Source organism: Aspergillus udagawae (assembly GCF_001078395.1).
Source record: "Aspergillus udagawae IFM 46973 DNA, scaffold_6, whole genome shotgun sequence".
Lineage (NCBI taxonomy): Eukaryota > Fungi > Ascomycota > Eurotiomycetes > Eurotiales > Aspergillaceae > Aspergillus > Aspergillus udagawae.
In genome coordinates, this window is record NW_025091269.1 from 791,134 (window position 1) to 811,071 (window position 19,938).

The 19,938-nt window shown below is 50.2% G+C and overlaps 6 protein-coding genes across 6 annotated transcripts; 3 read left to right on the forward strand and 3 right to left on the reverse strand.

Moving 5' to 3' along the window:
• Window positions 1-338: 338 nt before the first annotated feature.
• On the reverse strand, window positions 339-1,471 carry Aud_008042 (autophagy-related protein 27; the record flags this gene model as incomplete). Its single annotated transcript, XM_043292927.1, has 3 exons — window positions 339-534; window positions 591-1,137; window positions 1,201-1,471. The coding sequence occupies 3 exons, from the start codon at window positions 1,469-1,471 to the stop codon at window positions 339-341; spliced, it is 1,014 nt and encodes a 337-aa protein (XP_043148862.1).
• A 1,121-nt stretch (window positions 1,472-2,592) lies between these two features.
• Window positions 2,593-3,243, forward strand: Aud_008043 (tubulin-binding prefolding complex subunit GIM3; the record flags this gene model as incomplete). Its single annotated transcript, XM_043292928.1, has 4 exons — window positions 2,593-2,610; window positions 2,679-2,813; window positions 2,900-2,967; window positions 3,051-3,243. The coding sequence occupies 4 exons, from the start codon at window positions 2,593-2,595 to the stop codon at window positions 3,241-3,243; spliced, it is 414 nt and encodes a 137-aa protein (XP_043148863.1).
• Window positions 3,244-3,718: 475 nt separating this feature from the next.
• Window positions 3,719-6,367, reverse strand: Aud_008044 (transcription factor domain-containing protein; the record flags this gene model as incomplete). Its single annotated transcript, XM_043292929.1, has 4 exons — window positions 3,719-4,847; window positions 4,901-5,674; window positions 5,735-5,832; window positions 5,891-6,367. 4 exons carry the CDS (start codon window positions 6,365-6,367, stop codon window positions 3,719-3,721), a joined length of 2,478 nt encoding a protein of 825 aa, XP_043148864.1.
• A 5,520-nt stretch (window positions 6,368-11,887) lies between these two features.
• Aud_008045 (proteasome assembly chaperone 4 family protein) lies at window positions 11,888-12,458 on the reverse strand (the record flags this gene model as incomplete). Its single annotated transcript, XM_043292930.1, has 2 exons — window positions 11,888-12,133; window positions 12,237-12,458. The coding sequence occupies 2 exons, from the start codon at window positions 12,456-12,458 to the stop codon at window positions 11,888-11,890; spliced, it is 468 nt and encodes a 155-aa protein (XP_043148865.1).
• Window positions 12,459-12,855: 397 nt separating this feature from the next.
• Window positions 12,856-14,246, forward strand: Aud_008046 (carnosine N-methyltransferase family protein; the record flags this gene model as incomplete). The annotated part of the gene is made up of 2 exons (XM_043292931.1): window positions 12,856-12,986; window positions 13,112-14,246. 2 exons carry the CDS (start codon window positions 12,856-12,858, stop codon window positions 14,244-14,246), a joined length of 1,266 nt encoding a protein of 421 aa, XP_043148866.1.
• A 1,596-nt stretch (window positions 14,247-15,842) lies between these two features.
• Window positions 15,843-18,198, forward strand: Aud_008047 (Hsp70 family protein; the record flags this gene model as incomplete). Its single annotated transcript, XM_043292932.1, has 4 exons — window positions 15,843-16,445; window positions 16,515-17,447; window positions 17,497-17,935; window positions 17,999-18,198. The coding sequence occupies 4 exons, from the start codon at window positions 15,843-15,845 to the stop codon at window positions 18,196-18,198; spliced, it is 2,175 nt and encodes a 724-aa protein (XP_043148867.1).
• Between the last annotated feature and the right edge of the window lie 1,740 nt (window positions 18,199-19,938).

Here is a 19,938-nt window from a genome sequence, read left to right on the forward strand (position 1 = left end):
CTGATGTCTTTTGAGTGTAGGGAGATTGTCATGCTGAGGGTTCACCCTTGTCAGGGTCGTAGCCATAGCGATAGCTGTGTTAGGATACTGCACTATTCCCGTAATGATTTACCCCGACATAGTCACTGGACCCCAGTAGGCCAGAATGATCATGCAGTGTGCAATCAGTACAGGCTGAAAAGCCCTGACTTCATTCATCATACAGTACGATCTATCCCCATTGACCCAGTATTACTCAGGTCAGCAAATGAACGCACATGCCGTATATCAAGATCACAGTTAGAATATAACATATGTGCCAATGCCAACTGCCGCAAAAATGCCACAGATCTAAACCCTCAAACCGCGCTGTAACCGCCTCTCGACCCGCTCCCTTGGAGCGTATTGATGACTCTTCGCAGCCAGTCGTGGAAAATGTACGGAATGTCGCGGAGGGTGTCGCCGTGCGGGAGAAGGTCCCAACCACGGGCACCGTAGCGGTTGTAGTTGAGCCAGGAGCCGAAAATAAGGTAGGCAGCAATGCAGAGGAAGAGACTGTAGAGGATTATGTTAGCATTCGCTCGATGTGCCTAGGTTCGGGGAAAACGTACATGATGATCAACCAGGTGAAGAACCCCCAATGGCTTGACCCGTCGCCCTTCCTGTCGCGGACATAATTGTCACACGCATAGCGCGTCCGCCACTTCAGCTTCAGCACGTACGACTTGTCGTCCGCCGGCCCGAAACTCTCGAACTGCAGGCTGCGCGAGGGATCCGACCCGTCGTTCGGGTCCGTCTTCTCCTTGTCCTTGTCCTTGTCCTTGTCGCCTTCATCCGCCCGCACCACCAACCGCCGGCGCGTCTCCTCCTCTTCCTCCTCGCTCGATTCGTTCGCCGCAGAAGCCAACCCCTCCAGACCCGACCGGTCGGGATCACACTGGAACTCAATCACCGCCCGGGCATCCTTCTTCTTCTTGTCCTTGTCGACGTACTCGCCCCCAGCCAATTTCACCAGGAGCCCTTCCTGCCCATCTCCCTTCAGCCGGGTGACCTCAGAGTCCTTGCTGCCGTGACCCAGGGGGTCCAGGCCGGCAATGGGAAAGGCATGGCTGATCTCTTCCGAGCCGTCGGGGACGTACTGGTACTGGAATCCACAGACTAGAACAACAGTCAGCACTCATTCATTTTTATCTGACTCAAAATATCCAACGGGCCACGCACTATTCTTTGAAGTCCCGCATTTCAGGTCCCCCCGGATCGAGGCCTTGCCGAGCGTCTTGCAGATGTTCAGCACGTAGGTCGTATTCACGATGTAGTCTTCTGTCTTGTCGACATGGTAGATCGTGTGGACGCCGCGCAAGCCGTTGAGGTCGTATTTGTTCCCCTCTGCGATGATATCGTGACAGTCGAAATTTCCTGTCGCCGAGGCTAGACCGGTCAAGAGGGCGGAGGAGAAGAGCAGTGATGAGGGGAGGCTCGATTGTATTCGCATCGTGGGAGGATGTCACGAGGGGTGCAAGGGAAGGGCAGCACGTAGCGTAGCGTTACACGATCGACGAGGCCGGTTACAATCGGGCTTCGGCTGCTAAGTTCAGCGAGAGGGCAAGGATGATATTGTTGCTCGAACCAACGGTGATGCCGGTCTTGAAGAGACAGCGCCAGGTCACGGACCACCAGTGTCGCTGAGTCGGAAACGCGATTTGGGCCGGTTGTCTCGATTATAGGATGGGGAAAAAAAAGGGTGCTTATGATGCAGTATACTGGAGAATGATATATGTGAACAAAAATCGAGACAAATCCGGGTAAAGGGTGAAACAACAGAGGATAAATTGCTGTGCTGGCTGGATGGACAGAACGAGACAGAAGCGGGTTACTCGTGCTGCATTTGGGGATTCGTTTCTCCGGATTGCGATCGATGCAGGACAGCTCCTATCACCTCGGTTCAACAGCACCCAGGTACGCATGAAGTACAACTGATTCTCAACAAGTTGGACTATTTATGCCCTCGTAGCAGGCATCCAGCAGCTATTCTATCCAGCTCTAAGTGATCGTTCTTGCGGAGGAGAGATGACAGGAGGGCTGCTGATGATGTCACCCGACCGCTGCCATCCAGTTGTGTCGATATTCTCTACCTCTATCCCAGCGAGACTATAGAGAAGTCCGCATGCCGGTCTTAGTAAAACTGCTGCCTCCTAGATGGTAGGCACCGATATTTCGTCTCTATGGCTTTGAGGCTACGAGTAGACTATTCGCAATACACTGGACGCATCTCAGCTCCTGAGCATCATTGATGCAGCAGCAGGTGTACAGGTCAAGAATCACAGCAATTCTCATCAACTGTATACAAAACGGATATAGACATATGGCAATACTCACCAAGTACATACCCTGACCTAAAACACTCCATGACCTCAATAGACAATAACAAGCGTGACTCCTCCGTATATCATCTCATCTCATCTCATCCTAAGACAGCCTATCATGCCCCGCACGGGCCACCTCCCACCACAATCAAATCACTCCTCCAAATCCGACCAGAATTACCCCAAGCACATTAAAGACCACCACCACAAAGCCTGAGCCTCTCACCTAAAGGCTAAAGCCATCAGCAAAATGATGAACCACCGCATGGTACGCCTTAGATAATCCTACCCCCACCATTCCTCCAGCCGTAGAAGCCAAACCTAACGCTCCCCTAGCTCAGCAAAGAAGACGAAGCCACAGCCGGCAGCGAAGAAAACGAAGTCCGGCGTGAGGACCAGGAAAAGATCAACCGGTTCAGCCGTCTCCATCAGCGCGAGACTGTGCTTGAGGAGCAGCTCAAGACGAAGCAGGTACGCTTACGCTCATCCCCCGGTTCTGGCTGACTGGCTGTGGCCCATTGCGCCAAAATGAATGGATACTGATGCTACGTAAACAGAAAGACAAGGAAGATCTAGAGGAGATTTCGACGGAGCTTGAATTGGCGGATGAGGATGAGTTAGTTCCGTATGTATTCCCTTCTGTGCTCTGCTTTGCTTTGCTTTTATTCCATGTACATCGTCAGGCTGGATTTTATTGACGCAAAGCAGGTACAAGATCGGCGACGCCTTCTTCCAGCTGCCGCTGGCAGATGCGCAGTCTCTTCTGACGTCGTCGACTGAGCAGATTGATTCGGAGGTGTCCAGGCTGGAGGAGACCCTGGGAGATGTACGTGAGGAGTTGCAGCAGCTCAAGGTTGCGCTGTACGCGCGGTTTGGACGCAGTATCAATCTGGAGACGTAGATTTCCTCTCTTATCTACTTGCAGCTTCCTTCTTCAATGAGGTATCCGCTTTTGGTCACCAGCAATGATGAACAGAGCCCTCAACCGTTATGACCCGGTTGATGGTGTAATTCTATGGATGTCACTATCTGCATGGATATTAGGATATTGTACTGTATGTATACATAGGCAAACATATAAGCAGAAATCTGTCGTAAACCATTATCTCGTCGCGTATGTGGCCCAAACCCTCAATCCAGTCTTAGTGCTGGTGAAGATAATAGAAATGCACCGACAAAATCTGCTCTGAAGTAGATTGCGGCGCCGGGGTCCGCCTCGCTCCTGCTTGTCGCGGAGCGACTGTTCGGGAAGGGAGTGTGTACGTTGAGCACGAACTCGAATTGGTTGGCGACCCATTCACCAGACCTTGCCGTAGGATGCAAGGGTGCGCTTATGGCCTTCCTGACAAGCACTGACAAGGCAGTCTTGTCACGGATCAGATAATGCTCGCAATCGTCATCCGTGACTGAACCGAGTTCATTTCTTTTGGCGCTGGTGCTGGCTCTGCAACTCCCACTGTAGGCTCCGTTTTGAGAAGTGCCGGTTCGGTTGGTTTCACGGCCAGCAGAACATTCCGCCGCTCGTACTCTTGCTGTTGCTGCTGCTTCTCCTTCAATAGATATTCAACCGTCCGCTCGACCCAGTCCCAGCCATCCCAAACGACGTCTGAAGCTTCACCGCTAGGCCAATCATTCCGGGTGCCAGTGTGATTGAACGATACCGGGCTGTCGTATTTTGGGGACATGACCTCTAGCTGAGAACCGGCCTCACTGCCTTCCCATATCCAGCTGCCGTCACTGGTTCCCTGCATGTCACCGGACACATACGCCATCATTTCCTCATCCCGCTCCAGATTGGCTGCATCACCCCGGCGCAACCGCTCCAGCAGGCATTTAAGGAAAAAGGCGATGTACCGTCCACAGGATGCGTTGACGGTGCGCGAATCCCCAACCACGGCGATGACCTGAACGCACACCAATGCCGCAGCAAATTCCTGACGGAACAGAAGCAAAAGCACACAACGCCAGATATGTGTACATAGCATCGTCCCGGCCGACGATGCGAACAATGGTCGCCAGTCATCATTCCCTGTACTCGAAACATAGCGCATGCAACGGGAAAGAAGATGGGCAGTGTCTTGTGCGATTGAAATGCTGTAATCCAAAGCCGCCGATCGAACCTCGGGGGAGCAAAATGGAGATATGTTATGGCGGTGAAGAATGAGGCGGGCGTTTTGAAGATAGCCAATCGGGGCAAGAGAGCGCGGATCGAGTGGTAAATCGGACTTCGGATGGTACTGGGGAGGAAAGGTGGCAAGGCAAGCGCTAAAGTGTCGTTCAAAAGTTTCAAGAGTTCCGGTGGAAACGGTGTAGCTTCGTAAGGTCCGAGTCAACTGGCCAATGGAGCGGACGACATGGATGGTGGCTAGAAGAGGAGTGGTCTGCTGACCTTCAGGCACGCAAGCACCCTCGGCGATGTATTGCTCGTCAAACGGACAAGGGAGATCAACATCACAATCTTGGTCGTTGATCAAAACCGGCTTTCCCATCTCCAGCGCAAGAAGCCTAGAGAATAATGAGCATCATTGCATGTAAAGAAATCAATCCCAAAGACAGACCTGTCCCACGCGTACATCCCCCACCACACACGTCTTCTCATTTCCCTCTCGACAACTGGCCACGGACCGGATTCAATATGGAGGCCTAACTCCTGCGCAATCCTTACTGCAGATCCAATCCATACCCAGCTCGCTGATTTCGAATTGACTTCGTAAAGGAATATACTGACCAAGAGGGCACATCTGGCTTGATCAAGTGTGAAGTGATCTTGCCAGACATCGACGACCCCGCAAGAGATTTTGATAAACTCCTTCCCCTCCTCTTCTCTATTCGGGTCCAATGTGTGCAGAGACCCGCAGGCCAACACACCGAAGAGAACCGCGGCCCATTCCCGAGGAACACCCAGAAGGGATCCGTTGTGGTATACATTCTCGAACTCAACCATGAAGCTAGGCCAGTGGATGATTGGTAGAACACAGTGGATGCACGAATAATATTGTGTGAGGAGGTGATTCGCGACTTCTTTCGGAGGGAGTCGAGGTGGATCGGCAGTCACAAGCGACTTGGGGCCGGGCTGACGATACGGCCTGGGTACCTTGAGAATCCCTCGTCCGTAGTTTCGCAAATTGGCTCGCGCCTCGCTGAGATCCTGCAACACCGGCGCTTTTGGTCTTCGGGAGGGACGATACCCGACGTCGGGCAGCTTCAATTGGGGTAGCCCAGTGCCATCGATTTCCAAATCCATAAGATTATCCGACCTCAACATACCCGCTCGCAGCTGCTGAAGTTGCTGTTTGGTCGACGAAAGTTGTTTTTCCAGATCCTGCACTTGTCTACTTGCACGTTAGAATCGCACGACCTTTCCGGACGGAAGAATCGCTGTAGCCACGAACTTGATAGAAGACATGCGTCTATTTGTTTCCTTGGTGAACTGGCATCGCACTTTTCGATTGGTGCATTCCGTACAGCTGGTCGATTCTGACGCATCACACTAGACAAGACAAGGTCAATGAATCCATAGTCATTGAACTTGTACAGACAGTGGTTACCTTGACTTTCCGCTCGCGACAAGCATCGCAGCTCGGATCCTTTCGTCTTTGGCGATACGCTCTTTTCTGATGTAGATGACCCTGTTGATGGTGACTAGGATGATGGTGTTGCTGCGGTGGTGGTGGCTGCTGCTGCCCCACTGCCGATGCAGGCGGAGGAAGAGTTGAGCCCCCCGATACAGATCCATTGAGTGAAGAGACATCCGAACGAATTGGAGCAACTTCGGCGGGAGAACCGCTAGACTCATAGGAACGAGTGTATGTCGAAGTTGTCGAGGGTGGTTGCCCCAAAGGCTGTAACAGCTGAGCCATTCTCAGTCCGCTGCCGGGCCTACTCGGCGGAGCGGAACCCAACCCCGCGGAGGTTCCCTGCGGGAAAGGACCAGAAGGAGAGGTCACTGACTGTACTGGGGGTAACTCATAACGACCACTCTGATGGTTTGGGCTAGCCGGAGAGCGGTAATAATGCGTCTGCATGGTTCCTGAATCGTAACATGAAAAGCCAGTTCATCAGGGGAGTTGGTGCAGCGTCTTCCTCGGAAAGTGTGTGCGTTGTCGACGCTCAAAGTGGCGTCAGTTGGGTTTGACTTGGCTGCACAGAGGGAGAGACGACCCGAGAGACAGATTGATGATGGAAAGCTTATAGAGCGAAGACTTGGTAGTGTATATGAAGTTTATTCCTGAACACGGAAAGGTTTGAGAGGACGCTGAGAGTAAGAGAATTAGGAGCAATCAATGCAAACAATAGTAAATAATAATAATGTAAAAGGAAAAGAAGAAGAAAAAAAAAAAGACTGTCAGTCAAAAAAAGGAAGTTGACAAGGTCAAGCTGGCTGTGGTGGCGAAAGAGTGCAGACGTGTGCAACGGCAATTAAATAATGTATCTCACACTGTCGAATAAAGATAACCAGTTCCTTGGAAAACATGCAAGATTAGAGTTGGTGCGGAAAGGCAGACGGTTGGCCCTTCGGTGTTCACGTCGTCCCCCAATCTTCTGTGTTCAAGTTGATAGGAGGACAGACTGCGGGGAGAAGCCGAATAGTTGGTGGTTGTCAAAGTTGAGGGCATCCAGTTGAACCACGGATAGACAGCCGAAATGTGTACCTAGGTGCCGAGGTCTGTGATTTGCTGCTCAAGGGAACGTGGAGGATTTAAGTACTGGGCGATCGAACATGTTATTAGATTAACCCAAGACAAATAAGAGATCGATACCATATGACAAGGAGACAAGCGGGAAGGAACAAGCGAAGAAGAATTGGAGAAGTAATTAGCAGACTACTAACCAAGTAGTAGAACAAGGATCCTTGGATAATGGAAACATTAATGATGATGCTAATTACGGAGTATAGGGTCGTTTCCTGGTCAGGAAAAGACTGGATTACGTTGAAACTGATTTCTTTCTATCCATACCTAGAATGCTTGATCTTCGGTGACATATGAAATACAGGAGTAATGACTGTGCGCTTCAATAATCAGGGTAGTATTCTACAGAGTAAATGTCTTTATGTCTTTAAATGACAAGATCGATCTAACGAAGAGGGGGAAAAAATATAATAATGATATTAATGAGAATCATATTACTATAAAATTTTGGAAAGAAAAATATCAGTGCGCAGGGTCTTTTGAAAAAAAGAAACTTCCAGGAAGCAACTCCGAAAACTCTCTCGGCAGACCCCTGTCGAGAGAGCAGAGCCAGAAGCATGGCTGAAACAACGCCAGTTCCCACCAAAATAGCACAGAGTAGGTTGAGATCTCAGCAGGTGGAGATAGGACCGGTTAGGCGAGGAATGTTTCATGAATGGGCTCACGATGGCTTCTTGACTATTACTAATTGCTGCAGGCTCATACAGGTCTATGTCTAGTTGTTCTGCAAAAGGTTCCGGATAACCTACGGTCAGTCCTGAGACTTCGGCATCTTTTGTCGGCTTAGCCCATGCTATGATACTATTAGACAGGACGATCGTACGGATTGATATCGGTTCCACGTTTCAAAGTGTGTTCCTTACTCCTTAGTAGATGTTGGCAAGTTACTAACTGTTAACTAGCATGATGAAATCCCGGAATTTAGTGGATCATGAGTGGAGGCAAATAAACGAGATTAGGCCTCTATTTTGATTATTGACTACTGAGTACAGAGTAGGCTAGCAAATAGACTATTTTCGAAAGTGGTATCCCGAGATCGGCAGTGGCAGTGTTGACCATAGTTCTTTTGCCCTGTTATTCACTCTAAATCCAATGTCTATCGCAGTATAAGGCACCTACTCCTTTCGGAAAAGATCTCTGACTTCAATAATCCAAGGTATTTCGTATCCAAGTTGACAAGGCAAGCGGGCCTGTTAGGTATCTCACGTCCGTGGCAATCATCTCCTAGGGCAATGGTTCCCTAAATGATCATCACCAAGCCTGGAGTATGGTAATTGGATGAGCAGTTGTACAAGGCAAGGTACCTCAGCCAAAGTATGGTTCTGCCCAAGGCTCAACCGTTCAAACTTCAACATAATAATGTTTAAAAGGATCCGAGTGGTCCGTCAAATTAGAGATGGCTGGACGGAATGTCATCCAGAACATTTGATTCGTCCGCTTGGTTTCTTTTCTTTTTCGTTACCGGCGAGTCTGCAGTCCGTGCTGCGCTTATTCTCCGGGCACTGACAGAGGGTGCTCTCCTGCTTCAGATACCAATACGAATATGTATTTCCGAGTCGATGGTCATGAGCACAGCAAATCTGACAAAATAGACAAATCTGTCAAAATAGAAGGCTGAAGGCTTTTTCCCCCTTGCGTTGTTACAGATGGGTAAGCTTTGGCAATCTAATCAACGGCCGCCTCGGACTACCCCCATTGCTGAGCTTCATGGAAACTTAAAAGGCTGAAAGGCCTAGCCCGGATGCTGAGCCGGGACGGTTCTGTTTGGATACGGACTAGGCCTAAGGATTTCATGGAAAGGGCTTTGGAGGGCGTGGCGGCAGTAAACCGAAAGGATCTAACTAGTACTAGATAGTAAGGTCGATACGTGGCTCATTGTCTACAAATTTCGTGACTGTGACTTCAGAGGTCAGAGTCTACCGATACCTATCTAATTCTTATCCAATAATCCGACCGTTTCTCGAGAGGGGTTCCATTATTGTCAAACCTGTGTTATGAGTGGTCAAGTCCGTGTTTCGACCGAGTTACCCCCAGACAGTACTCCGTAGTACTGAGTCCTATTTCGTAGCTTTCTGGCTTTCCGTGGCCTCTGCCACAGTGCCTCGTGTTGGTGGCTTCGCCGATCAATGACAATAGCAGTAAGCTATGCGTTGCGTACTAAGGTTCTTCCCTCGTTGCATTCGCTCCTGCGCCGATCCAGCCGCTTAGCCAGCAATGCTAAGCGGAGTCATATTATTATTGAGCCCTTCGTGTCGTTCAACCATCGCCAGACTTCTTCATCGGAAAGTGGTTGGCTGAATGACCAAGACAATAAAGGCTAATTCCTCAGTACTTTTAATGAATATTACCAATATTCTATGCAACCTGTAGGCGCATGGAAGGTACAGCTAGGCGGCTTGTGCATTGCTTCCCAGATTGCCTCCTGCAGCTGCCTTGATGCCCGTTCCGGTTCGTCCTCGTGTGGCACTTACCATCTGAAACTGTCACATACCCTCGGTCCCTCACTCACACGCCATATTTGCTTTGCAGGGCGCCTTTTCTCCTGCGTTGGACTGCACTAGCTGCAGAGATTGTCATCATTATTAATAGAATGCAGGTTCTTTGGGGGCCAGCAGACCTCTTCTTTCCCTGTCGATGGAGTGGTTATGACTATGGAACTGAAGCAGCCCAATTCACAATAGAAGATAGGGAACAGCCAATCTTGACAGCTCGGCAAAAGACGCAATCTTTGTTGCATCATCTTTACGGCACTAAGAAGCAGAGAGGTCATTTTCAAGTTTCAACTCAACACATCGAGTATTCTTTACGATGAATGTCAGCGCCATGGGCAAGTTGTGACTCCAGTGGCGCCGTTCAATGGCCAAATAATACCGGGACATCGAGAGCGAGGAATATATCGATTGTCAACTTGCCATGGGGAGGCACTGAACGCTCCGTGGGAAATTGTGCACCCTTACACATTGGCTGATAGGCTGCACACCCTCATCTCATCACCACCTTCAGCTTCCGGGTTGCTTAATGTAGCTTATTACTGGACACCGGATCGCTTTCCAGGGTGGAGTTAGCCTAAACTTAGCAGCCATTTACCTCGTGTGCCCGTCACAGCATTTAAGAAGCCGAGCCAATCAGAGAGCATAGAAAGACCTACGGAACTGTTGCCGCATGGGAGACAGAAAATCAGACTCTGGCGTGTTGCAGCATGATTGATTGGATAAAACAGGCTTTCGGGATCCACTCACATGTGGTGTCTCCCACGTAAGACATGAGGATTTTGGACACCGCTGCGCACCGATTCGCAGGTTCTACGAATCCACTTTAATGACGGCTTGTTGGAGAAGAAAGGGTGAGTAGTTTTCGTCATAATCATAATGATAATAATAATAATAATAATGGTTTATTTCTTAAAATCTCGGATATGAGTTACTGGAGATCTAACAGTAATTCCGACAGATAGAACAAGTAGACGGTAGAGCCAAGTGCAGCACTCGGGGATTTCCGAGTGGTCAAGAAAGGGGCGCACATCTTATCCCTGGCTCTGTGAATTCAACAGATTCAACTTCCCTTGTTTGCGCTTTTTCATCCTTGCGGTAAACCTCGGGTCTTATGATCCTTTGTCCGCAGATGCGGCCAGCGCCTGGAATCCCCTGAACACAACGGTCCACGTGGTTATGCATTGGCCTTTCGAGCTGTGGCTTTTGGGCTTTGGCCCTCGAGGAGTTGAGGTCCGAGATTCATAGATTGTGGTGCCTATTATTTCCTCCTAAAGGATACATTTTCAGGACATAGCTCTGTTTACTCTATCTATCGACTGATAGCGAAATTACATTGACTGTTGTCAGTTACTTGACGTCCATTTGGTCACGCGACGGTTGGTATCTCAATATCTTTGGCGCCTTCTCCATCTCTCATTTTAGCTTGACATTTGACCAAGGGACACTACGCTACGCACCTCGCTTAGACAACAAAAAGTGCAGCATACTCGGGTCTCAGAGATGATACTAGCCGACCTCGTGCTAATTGTTTGCCAGTCGTCGAGTTGATGATTACTTAATTCCCTGGCATATGAGACAGATCCACTACCTGATCCCTGATGGCTTGGCTCTTCGGAATCGTTGCCGAATCGGTTTCTTGTGTTCCATCAGTCCGCGTCCAATTCACTTCTTTTGGACATATGCACCGTACAGGGTGACAATGTTACCGACCAGAAAATCCTTCGATTTCCTCCTTGGTTGCTTGATGGCGTGCCATTCCATGGCCCATCAAAGTCATGCCGTCTCAACATCATACAACCATCCCGTACATCAGACCAACGTCAGCACTAGTCTGATTTGTCTTTCGCTGCGAATCGCAAAACAACTTGACAGCTAGGCCGAATCCCAGCAGATGCATCTCATGCTACGGAGCTGAGAGTGCAAAGCCCTATCGGAAATCGGAAAGCAGGCAGCAGTAGCTCCCGAGCGGGCCATCTCATCCAAAGGATGCCTATTCGAGACACTGATACCGAATCTACTCACTACTAAACCAGATTTAGATAGGCAGATCATAACCGATGCCCGCTAACCTTGATTACCAGCATCTGGAGGAAGTGGACTCCGAGACAAATTAATCCTTGAATATATTATGATTCAGCCTGACGGAGATCATGTTTCACCTGCGGATTGCCGATACGGCGATACGGAGATTAGACCATTGCTCGGTTTCGAGTGACCACCCACAGTCACCACTCACCACGCACCCTCGGTTAGAACCGTGAGACGAGCCCCATATGCATGCCACATAAGGCAGCATTAGCAGCATGCAATCTTATCAGGGCAATCCAAAAATGTGGATTGCAGACGACAGCGACCGGAGATATCATCCAGCTATTTTGGGTTGATTCTTCCTCTTCTCCCACCTATCCATAATCACCTCCACCAACTTACTCAATCCCTCCATCTCCTCATCAACAGCCAACTCGAGGGCCCGAGGATCGATGCTACAGCCCACGTAGACAGGGACGTTCATCCGTCGGGCCAGGATCTTGGCGACTCGGGACGTATATTCCTCCGTCGAGGGGGAGGAGTATAACACAGTTGATATGACCGAACGGGGGGAATAGCGCTGTCATACGTCATCGACTTATTCGAACATGATAAGATACATATCGTCGCTGGAAACAATGCCGACAAAATATGGATTATTATCTAAAGCGGGGGAAACTTACATCAGGCATGGCGTAGATGAAACTCCCCATCGGCTTCAGCGAGCCTCCGGGCTCTCCTGGTGTCGCTGTAGCCAGGAATACAGTGACGCATGTCTCTAGGATCGTCAAATGGACATGTGCGGTTGTATGGAGCGCTTTTGGTAGCGGAAAGGAGATCTCTTGTGGTTTGTAGGCAGGCGAGACAAGTTCAGTCTGTGGTGCGACCGGTTGAGTTGTTGCCATGTTGGGGGCTCGCGGTGTATTCTTGCGACTTAATATATCGGGAAAAAAGATATCTCCTGCGATTTGGATGAGTATGGTGTGTGTCTGGCTATTTTATAGGAATAGGTATAAGAAGGGTGATGTTTGTGGTGACAAATGACATGTCGCCTCAATGAAGCACCGCTTTCTGGATGTTTCCCCGCCAAACAGAGCGGGTCCACGTATTTCACCACTGCAGACTGCAGCGCGAAGAGGGTTCTTCCAACCTCTGAAGGTACCAACAGCGCAGGTCAGTTGTATGTATTACTAGAGCTAGAAAATGCATTGAAGCCGCTTTGAAATAATTATTGTGATTCCGCAGTTTTGCGCAATCGGGATCCAGTCCAGAGACGAGCCTCTCCATACCATTCCGGCCACAATGGCAACTGAACTGCAGCAATACGATCACGTTGATGACTCGGAAGACGTTCGAAGCTGGGCGGGGGATTTTGATCCCCTGGCAGACCCCGAAGAACGGCGGGTTCTCTTTGCTACATTGGATTCTTTCAGGTGTGTGAGGCTATACGGAGGCCGCCAGAATCTGTGATCATTTCAACTCGAGATGCTATGGATTTGATTTTGCATAAAGATACCTTACTGTTAATTCTACAGCCATGATTGCTGACATGGACCAGACAATATCGGAGAACGGCACATATGAACACTACACATCGCCGCCGGCAAGCGTTCTATGCGCTCCCATCGTCGCACTGGCAGTTGCTGGCGGAACCCCCGTTCTCCCTCTTAGACATCTTCAATCGCGTCGATGACGCTATCGATGTCAACGCCGACATCGCGGACTCGATTCTCGCCACAGGCCTTGCATCGTTCGGCCTACCAGCCGATCCAGATCCCAATGATCCAGGGCAGAACTGGCACGGCACGGCCACATCTTCAGATGTCAACAAGGCGCACTCAACCATCCGTCAATTCTACCGCGACTGGAGCGCTGAGGGGATAGCGGAGAGAGAGGTATGCTACGAGCCTGTTCTCCGTGATCTGCGCGACGAGTTCAAAGCCCGGCACTCTGCCGGGGACGAGATCCGAGTGCTCGTCCCGGGCGCCGGTCTGGGAAGACTGGTCTTCGAGATCTGTCAAGCAGGCTTCGCCGCAGAAGGCAATGAGATCTCCTATCACCAGCTGCTGGCCAGCAGCTGGGTTCTCAACCACACCCGCGGTCCTCAGCAACACGCCTTGTACCCGTTCGCGCTGCACTTCTCCAACCTCCTGTCGCGCGAACAGCAGCTACAGAAAGTTATGATCCCGGACAAGCACCCTGCGACAGCGATGATGGAGGCTCAAGCCGGGGACGCGTTGCCATTTGGAACGATGAGCATGTCCGCGGCGGATTTCGTCGTGCTCTACAACAATCCCTCAAACAAAGAGGCGTTCGATGCCGTGGCTACCGTTTTCTTCATTGACACGGCCCCGAATCTCATTCGCTACATCGAAACCATCCAACATTGCCTCAGGCCCAACGGTCTTTGGATCAATCTTGGACCCTTACTGTGGCACTTTGAGGATGGCAGTAACAAGGGCCAGGGCAGTGGAGGTGATCACTCTCAGGGCATTGGAGAGCCTGGCAATGTGGAATTGACAGAAGAAGAGGTGTTTTGCCTTGTCGAGAGAATGGGCTTCAGCATCGAGAAACGGCAGTCGGTGGAAGACCGGCCCATGTGTGGTTATATTCAGGATCCGGGGAGTATGCTGCAGAACCTTTATCGGCCGTCACATTGGGTAGCGCGCAAGAAGACAGAGATCAAAAATTAATGTAATGAACGAGGAATTCTTCAACACACTTGAATGGATTATGGAAATCCGCCTTGCGATCTAACACGAGGTCAAGGATATATCCGGTCTCTTGCTGCTCGCCACTCGTTATTTCTACTAGCACGTAAGTTTACTGACTCGCCTAAACAAAATGTATGTAAACATCGATAATACATCTTAGTGTACACAGCAGGAAATGGAGATGCCTGATGAGTGCTTGAGCCCTTGTCGGGAATCTGGTAATCTGGACACGGTATCACACCATACGAAACATAACGTGCGTACAGATACACGATTCAGCCGCAGACAAACCAGACAAACAAAGAAAAGGAACATGGCTTAGCAACTCTAGCGCAGTGGCTGGGTCGTGGCTGTTCTTGATTTCCCACGAATCTACAGAGAGACATTTGGACGGATGACCCGCATTGACAGTGCAGTGGCATTGACAATAAGAAACATTATTTCTTTATACACTTTCTATGAGTGAGAAGTGAGGCCCAAGTTGCAAAGGAAGTGGATGATTGATGAACCTGGTTGGGGAGATGGTGGTTTGATGGACGTGCTCCACTTTACCAAGGCAGATCGCTCGTATCCTGATTCTCGATCCTCGGATTCAGGACCGAGAGTCTCTCCACTCTCGGTTTCAGGAACGAGAGAGCGTTGGATATCTGTGGAGTATTAGGACTCTCACGCTGGATCATGGTGACAATGCACTGAAAGTGTACTGATCGCATTTTCTCCATATTGGTAAGGCTTCTATCAAGGTGCCTTCTATTCATACCTATGGTAAGTTATCAAGGCAGGTTCCTGGCTGGTGGTGGAGATGTATGGTAATGTACAATACATGACAATACTTGCTACCAAGGGACTTTTGAAGTTGGACCCGGATTCCCCATATCCATGGCCAGGAGAGCTGTCAATCGCCCTCGATTGCAGAAGAGATACTAAAGATAGAAAATATTAATTATCAAACAAAACGACTCGATATCTTCAAACTTCGGACCAATGCGGAAGTTAGAAAACAGTGGCATTGCAAAGGACATATAGGTAACTGCTGTGTTGCTGACCAGGCGCCGTAGCCATAAGGCCAAGTCAGTAATAATAAGCATCATCCATTTGCATCTTCTCTCATCGATTCATAATTATCACTTTCAATTTACGGCTTGATCATTATTGATTGAGGCCTATCGACTCGGTTAGTCTTGATGATCCAACACGTCAGGTCTTCTGTGACGCCTCCAAAGTGTCAGCCTTGCCCCATGCAAACTAAATCACGACAGTTGATCCCTTGATTCCATTCATCCAGCCTTGCTCGTGTTCCTCCATCATTATCATTCTTCCTCTTCCTCCACCCAAATTCTGCCTAACCGATCCAGATTAGAAAGCTTAAAAAAATTCTTCAAACAAAGGAGTTGTTTGTTCCATCCGCCCTTTGCAAGCACTGGCTTTCCTCTTTCTCCATCATCGGCTGACTTGGTCTCTTTCATTGTTTTCCTCTTCCCCCCTCTCCCCGCCCCTTCTCCCTCTCCCTCGTCCTTCTCCTGAACTTCCTCCTGTCTCTTCTTTTCGGGTTGCCTCCGTCACAGGTCATTTCACATGGACCTGATGAGCTCACGATTCAAATCCTTCGGCTTCAAACGCAATAAGAACAATAGTAACGTCTCCGTCTCCGCTACCCAAGTCGCCAGTCCCAGCCCGTCCACCCACACTCTCGTCGCCCCGCCCTCAACCGCCACTTCCCCCAGCTCTCCGCCTTCTGGCCATAGTTCCTCATCGACCAGTCTCCCCATGAACAATCAGAATACATTGGGTCGCCCTCCGAGTTATACTTACAACACCGCGGGGCGGCCAACCAGCCCCATGCCGCCCGGTCAACAGTTGGCTCATCACCCGCCCCCGCTGAACACCAACGTGCAGTACGGCCACCAGCCTGTTCAGCCCATGGGCGCTCCGCCTGGATATCCGTTGCAGCAACCCGTTCCGCACGGAATCCCTCCTTCGTTGCCGCAGCCCCAGTATAACGTACGGAACCCCGCGGTCGAGGTCGAGGGTGCTGGTCGGAGCAAGGCACAGCTGATTGTTGGTATTGACTTTGGTACAACATTCTCGGGTGTCGCCTTCGCATTTGCGACCAACAATGAGGCTCGGGAGGACATCATTACAGAATGGCCCGGAGCAGGAACGCATACCAAGCAAAAGGTGGGCGCTTAGAAACCTGCGAAGACTTCGCGTGGCGCTTATTGTTTCTGACTGTTTGAATTAATCTAGATTCCTACCGTCTTGTACTACGATCAATACCAGAAGGTGGTAGGCTGGGGCCCGGATATTGCGGAGGCTCTGGCACCCACCGGATACCCGAAGACCGGTGTGCAAAAGGTTGAATGGTTCAAATTACAGCTCATGCTCTCCGGCAATACTTATATCGATCCCATCAACCTTCCGCCTCTTCCTCCCGGCAAATCAGAAATCGATGTTGCTGCCGATTACCTCTTTAAATTGCGACAAGCGATGCGGGCGCAATTACAGAAGACACTTGGTGAGGTGTTTACTCGAGAAGAGCGCAATATCCGATATTATCTCACCGTGCCTGCAATTTGGAACGATGCGGGAAAAGCAGCAACCAGGGCAGCGGCGCTGCAGGCTGGATTTCTGCGAGACGAGAACGATAACCGCTTGACATTGATCTCGGAGCCCGAGGCTGCTGCACTGTTCTGCGCGAAGACCGGCCTGCTTCAGCTCAAAGTCGGGGATGCGATTCTGATTGTAGACTGCGGTGGAGGAACAGTGGATCTGATCGCGTACGAGGTCGAAGAGGAGCAGCCCTTCAGCGTGGCTGAGTGTACGGCGGGATCGGGAGATTCGTGCGGTTCAACGGCTTTGAACCGGAATTTTAGCAACATCCTGCGGGCCAAGATTCGCAAGATGAAGTTGCCCGACGGTTCGAGAACAGCGGGAAAGGTGTATGCGAAGTGCATTATGGACTTTGAGAACCGGATCAAGGCCGATTTCCGCAACAATGGCCAGAAGTGGGCCGTGGATGTTGGTATCGAAGCAGACTTTCCCGAAGCTGCCATCGAAGAGGGGTACATGACATTTACCAATGAGGAAATCCTTCAATGTTTCGAGCCTGTCGTCAACCGCATTCTCGAATTGGTTCGGAACCAGATCATCGCGATTCAAGCGCAGAATCGATCGCTCCAGGTAGGTTTGTCTCTGCGATAATGTTAAGCATTCACTGACGATTTGGCAGAACGTCCTCGTGGTGGGCGGATTCGGTGCCTCGGAATATCTGTTCCAGCAGATCAAGCTCCATGTACCACCTCAGTATCAGTCCAAGGTGGTGCGACCCATGGACTCGGTTGCCGCGATTGTCAAAGGAGCCGTGACCGCAGGTATCACAGAACGAGTGATCACCCACCGAGTGGCGCGTCGGCACTACCTCATGGCTACTCTCCAACCGTTCAAGGAAGGTTATCACCCGGAGCAGTACCGTGTTCCCAGCCTGGACGGCAGAGACCGGTGCAAGTACACACGGCAGATCTTTGTACAAAAGGGCGAGCGGGTCAAGATCGGCGAACCGGTCAAGGTCAGCTTTTTCCGACAGGTGGCGCCGGGAGCGACACTGATGTACGAGGATATCCTTTACGCTTGTGACGAGGATGTCTGTCCCGAGTACACCAAGGATCCGCGTAAGTGCTTGAGTTTCTTATTGTGAGCGGCGACGTGAACTGGGACTGACGTGAACGATACAGGCATCAAAGAGGTTGTGACCCTGACGTCGGATCTGTCACGCAAGAATCTCGAGACCGACTTTGAGCGCATGGACACTCCGCAGGGCACATTCTACCGGGTATACTTTGACATCTACCTGACGCTCGACGGTAGTGAGTTCAGTGCCGAACTGGTTTGCCAGGGTGAGGTCATGGGCCGATGCCGAGCCAAATTCCGGTAAACATTACGAGAAAAAAAAAAATAACAAAACGAAAAACGGCATCAGCGAGACGGGCTCATCGAAACGAAACGATTTCGTCACACGAGGGTGGCTGGCATGGATCCTTGCGTGTCATGGCTATGATTTATATACGAGTTTGCTACTCGCGGACGGACTATAACAACCATTGGCCGTTTTGAATGATCCCGCGAGACAAGGGATGAGTGTGAATGGATGTGGGGTCTATATCTTTCACTTTTATATGGCATGTGCGGAGCCACTTGGAAGATTCTGATGCTGGTATATGATGCGGTCATGTCCTGTTTGTTTTCTTCTTACCTAGATACCTCTATGATTCTTGACGACTTTAATTGAACCTGATATAGTATATGATTCAGGCTGGGCATGAAAATGAGCCCAGTATATTAAAACAAAAGGTACCTAGAGTCCTGCCTAACCCTCCATCTTGGGTAGAGACACATGTAGCACAAGGTCAGGAAGAGGGATACCCAGGCCACGCTGCAGACGCCGTTGACAAACGTGGATGCCAGCTAGAGCCATTGACATACACAATGAGATAATACCGTAGGTGAATTTAGCAGCAGTGGTCGAGTGACCACCTGCCTGACTTGCATGACACGGACTTGTCGTTCTGCACGTGTCGGCCATACATTCGCATCCAGACTGACTGTCCGCGGGATCCAGGTCCCCTGATGCCAAGATAGTGGAGCGTCCTGCATCTAACAGTCTCGTCTAGAATTCAACGATGCGTCAGCAATGACGAAAGTCAGCTGATGCGATGTACCTGTAGGAGTTGGAAATGATCTCCTCCCGGGGAGGGGAGGGGAGGCGAGGCGAGGCGAGAGCCCAAGCGAGAAGATTAAGTTATATGCATGCAATAACGAAAGTCTCTTCGGGGTACAGACTACAGACTACGGGGTTAGTGGTGTATCCTCTACGCCAGTCGAAGTAGCTTGTTATACTCAGACGGCTGATGGTGATGGCGAGGACTCGACGCCGTGTAAAACACCAGACCATTCCGAGTCCATGACTGAGACGATGAGATGCGGAGAACTGGGTCAGGGTAGTGGCTGTGGCACAAGTCGGTGCAGTGCACGGACAGCCAGCCCTGGGCTTGGGCTTGGGCTTGGGCTTGGGTCGCGGATCTTCAGCTCGCACAGCCTTGAGCTAGGAACCAAGTAACCAGTTAGATCTCTTGGGCTCGCTTTGTACAAGGGATAGTTAAGTTACCTTCAGTAGTTGACTAAAGTAAGTTAGTTGGTGGAGCATTGCTGAATTATCGTAGAGCCTGGCCAGAGCAGAGTCTCAGTGACAACTGACAAGGCCTTTCGGTATCCCGTGACCATTTTTATAGTCGTACTTTGGTGTATGAACCTGGGAGGGTTGAAAAGAACATGATGCTTATTCCATGAGCTCGGTTCAGGTACCAAGTACCTATTGCTGGTACTGACGACGGTGAGCAGTGACAAGCTGGCGGGTAGGCAAAAAAGCAATACCGCACTAGATACTTACAGTAGTGCCGTCTAGCAGATCAGCTCATTTTCAGAGTTAAGGAGAATCGAGTCTACTTGGAGCTACTGGAGTTACTAGTTCGGTAGCCTACAGTAGTCAAGCCTCTGGTCTGGTGCAGTTGGCACAGTGCAGTATTGTGTCTGAATACAACACTACGAGGCAACAGGAAAAGCAATAGTAGATGGAAACGAGGAGGAAAAAGAAAAAACACACACAAGAAAATTATTG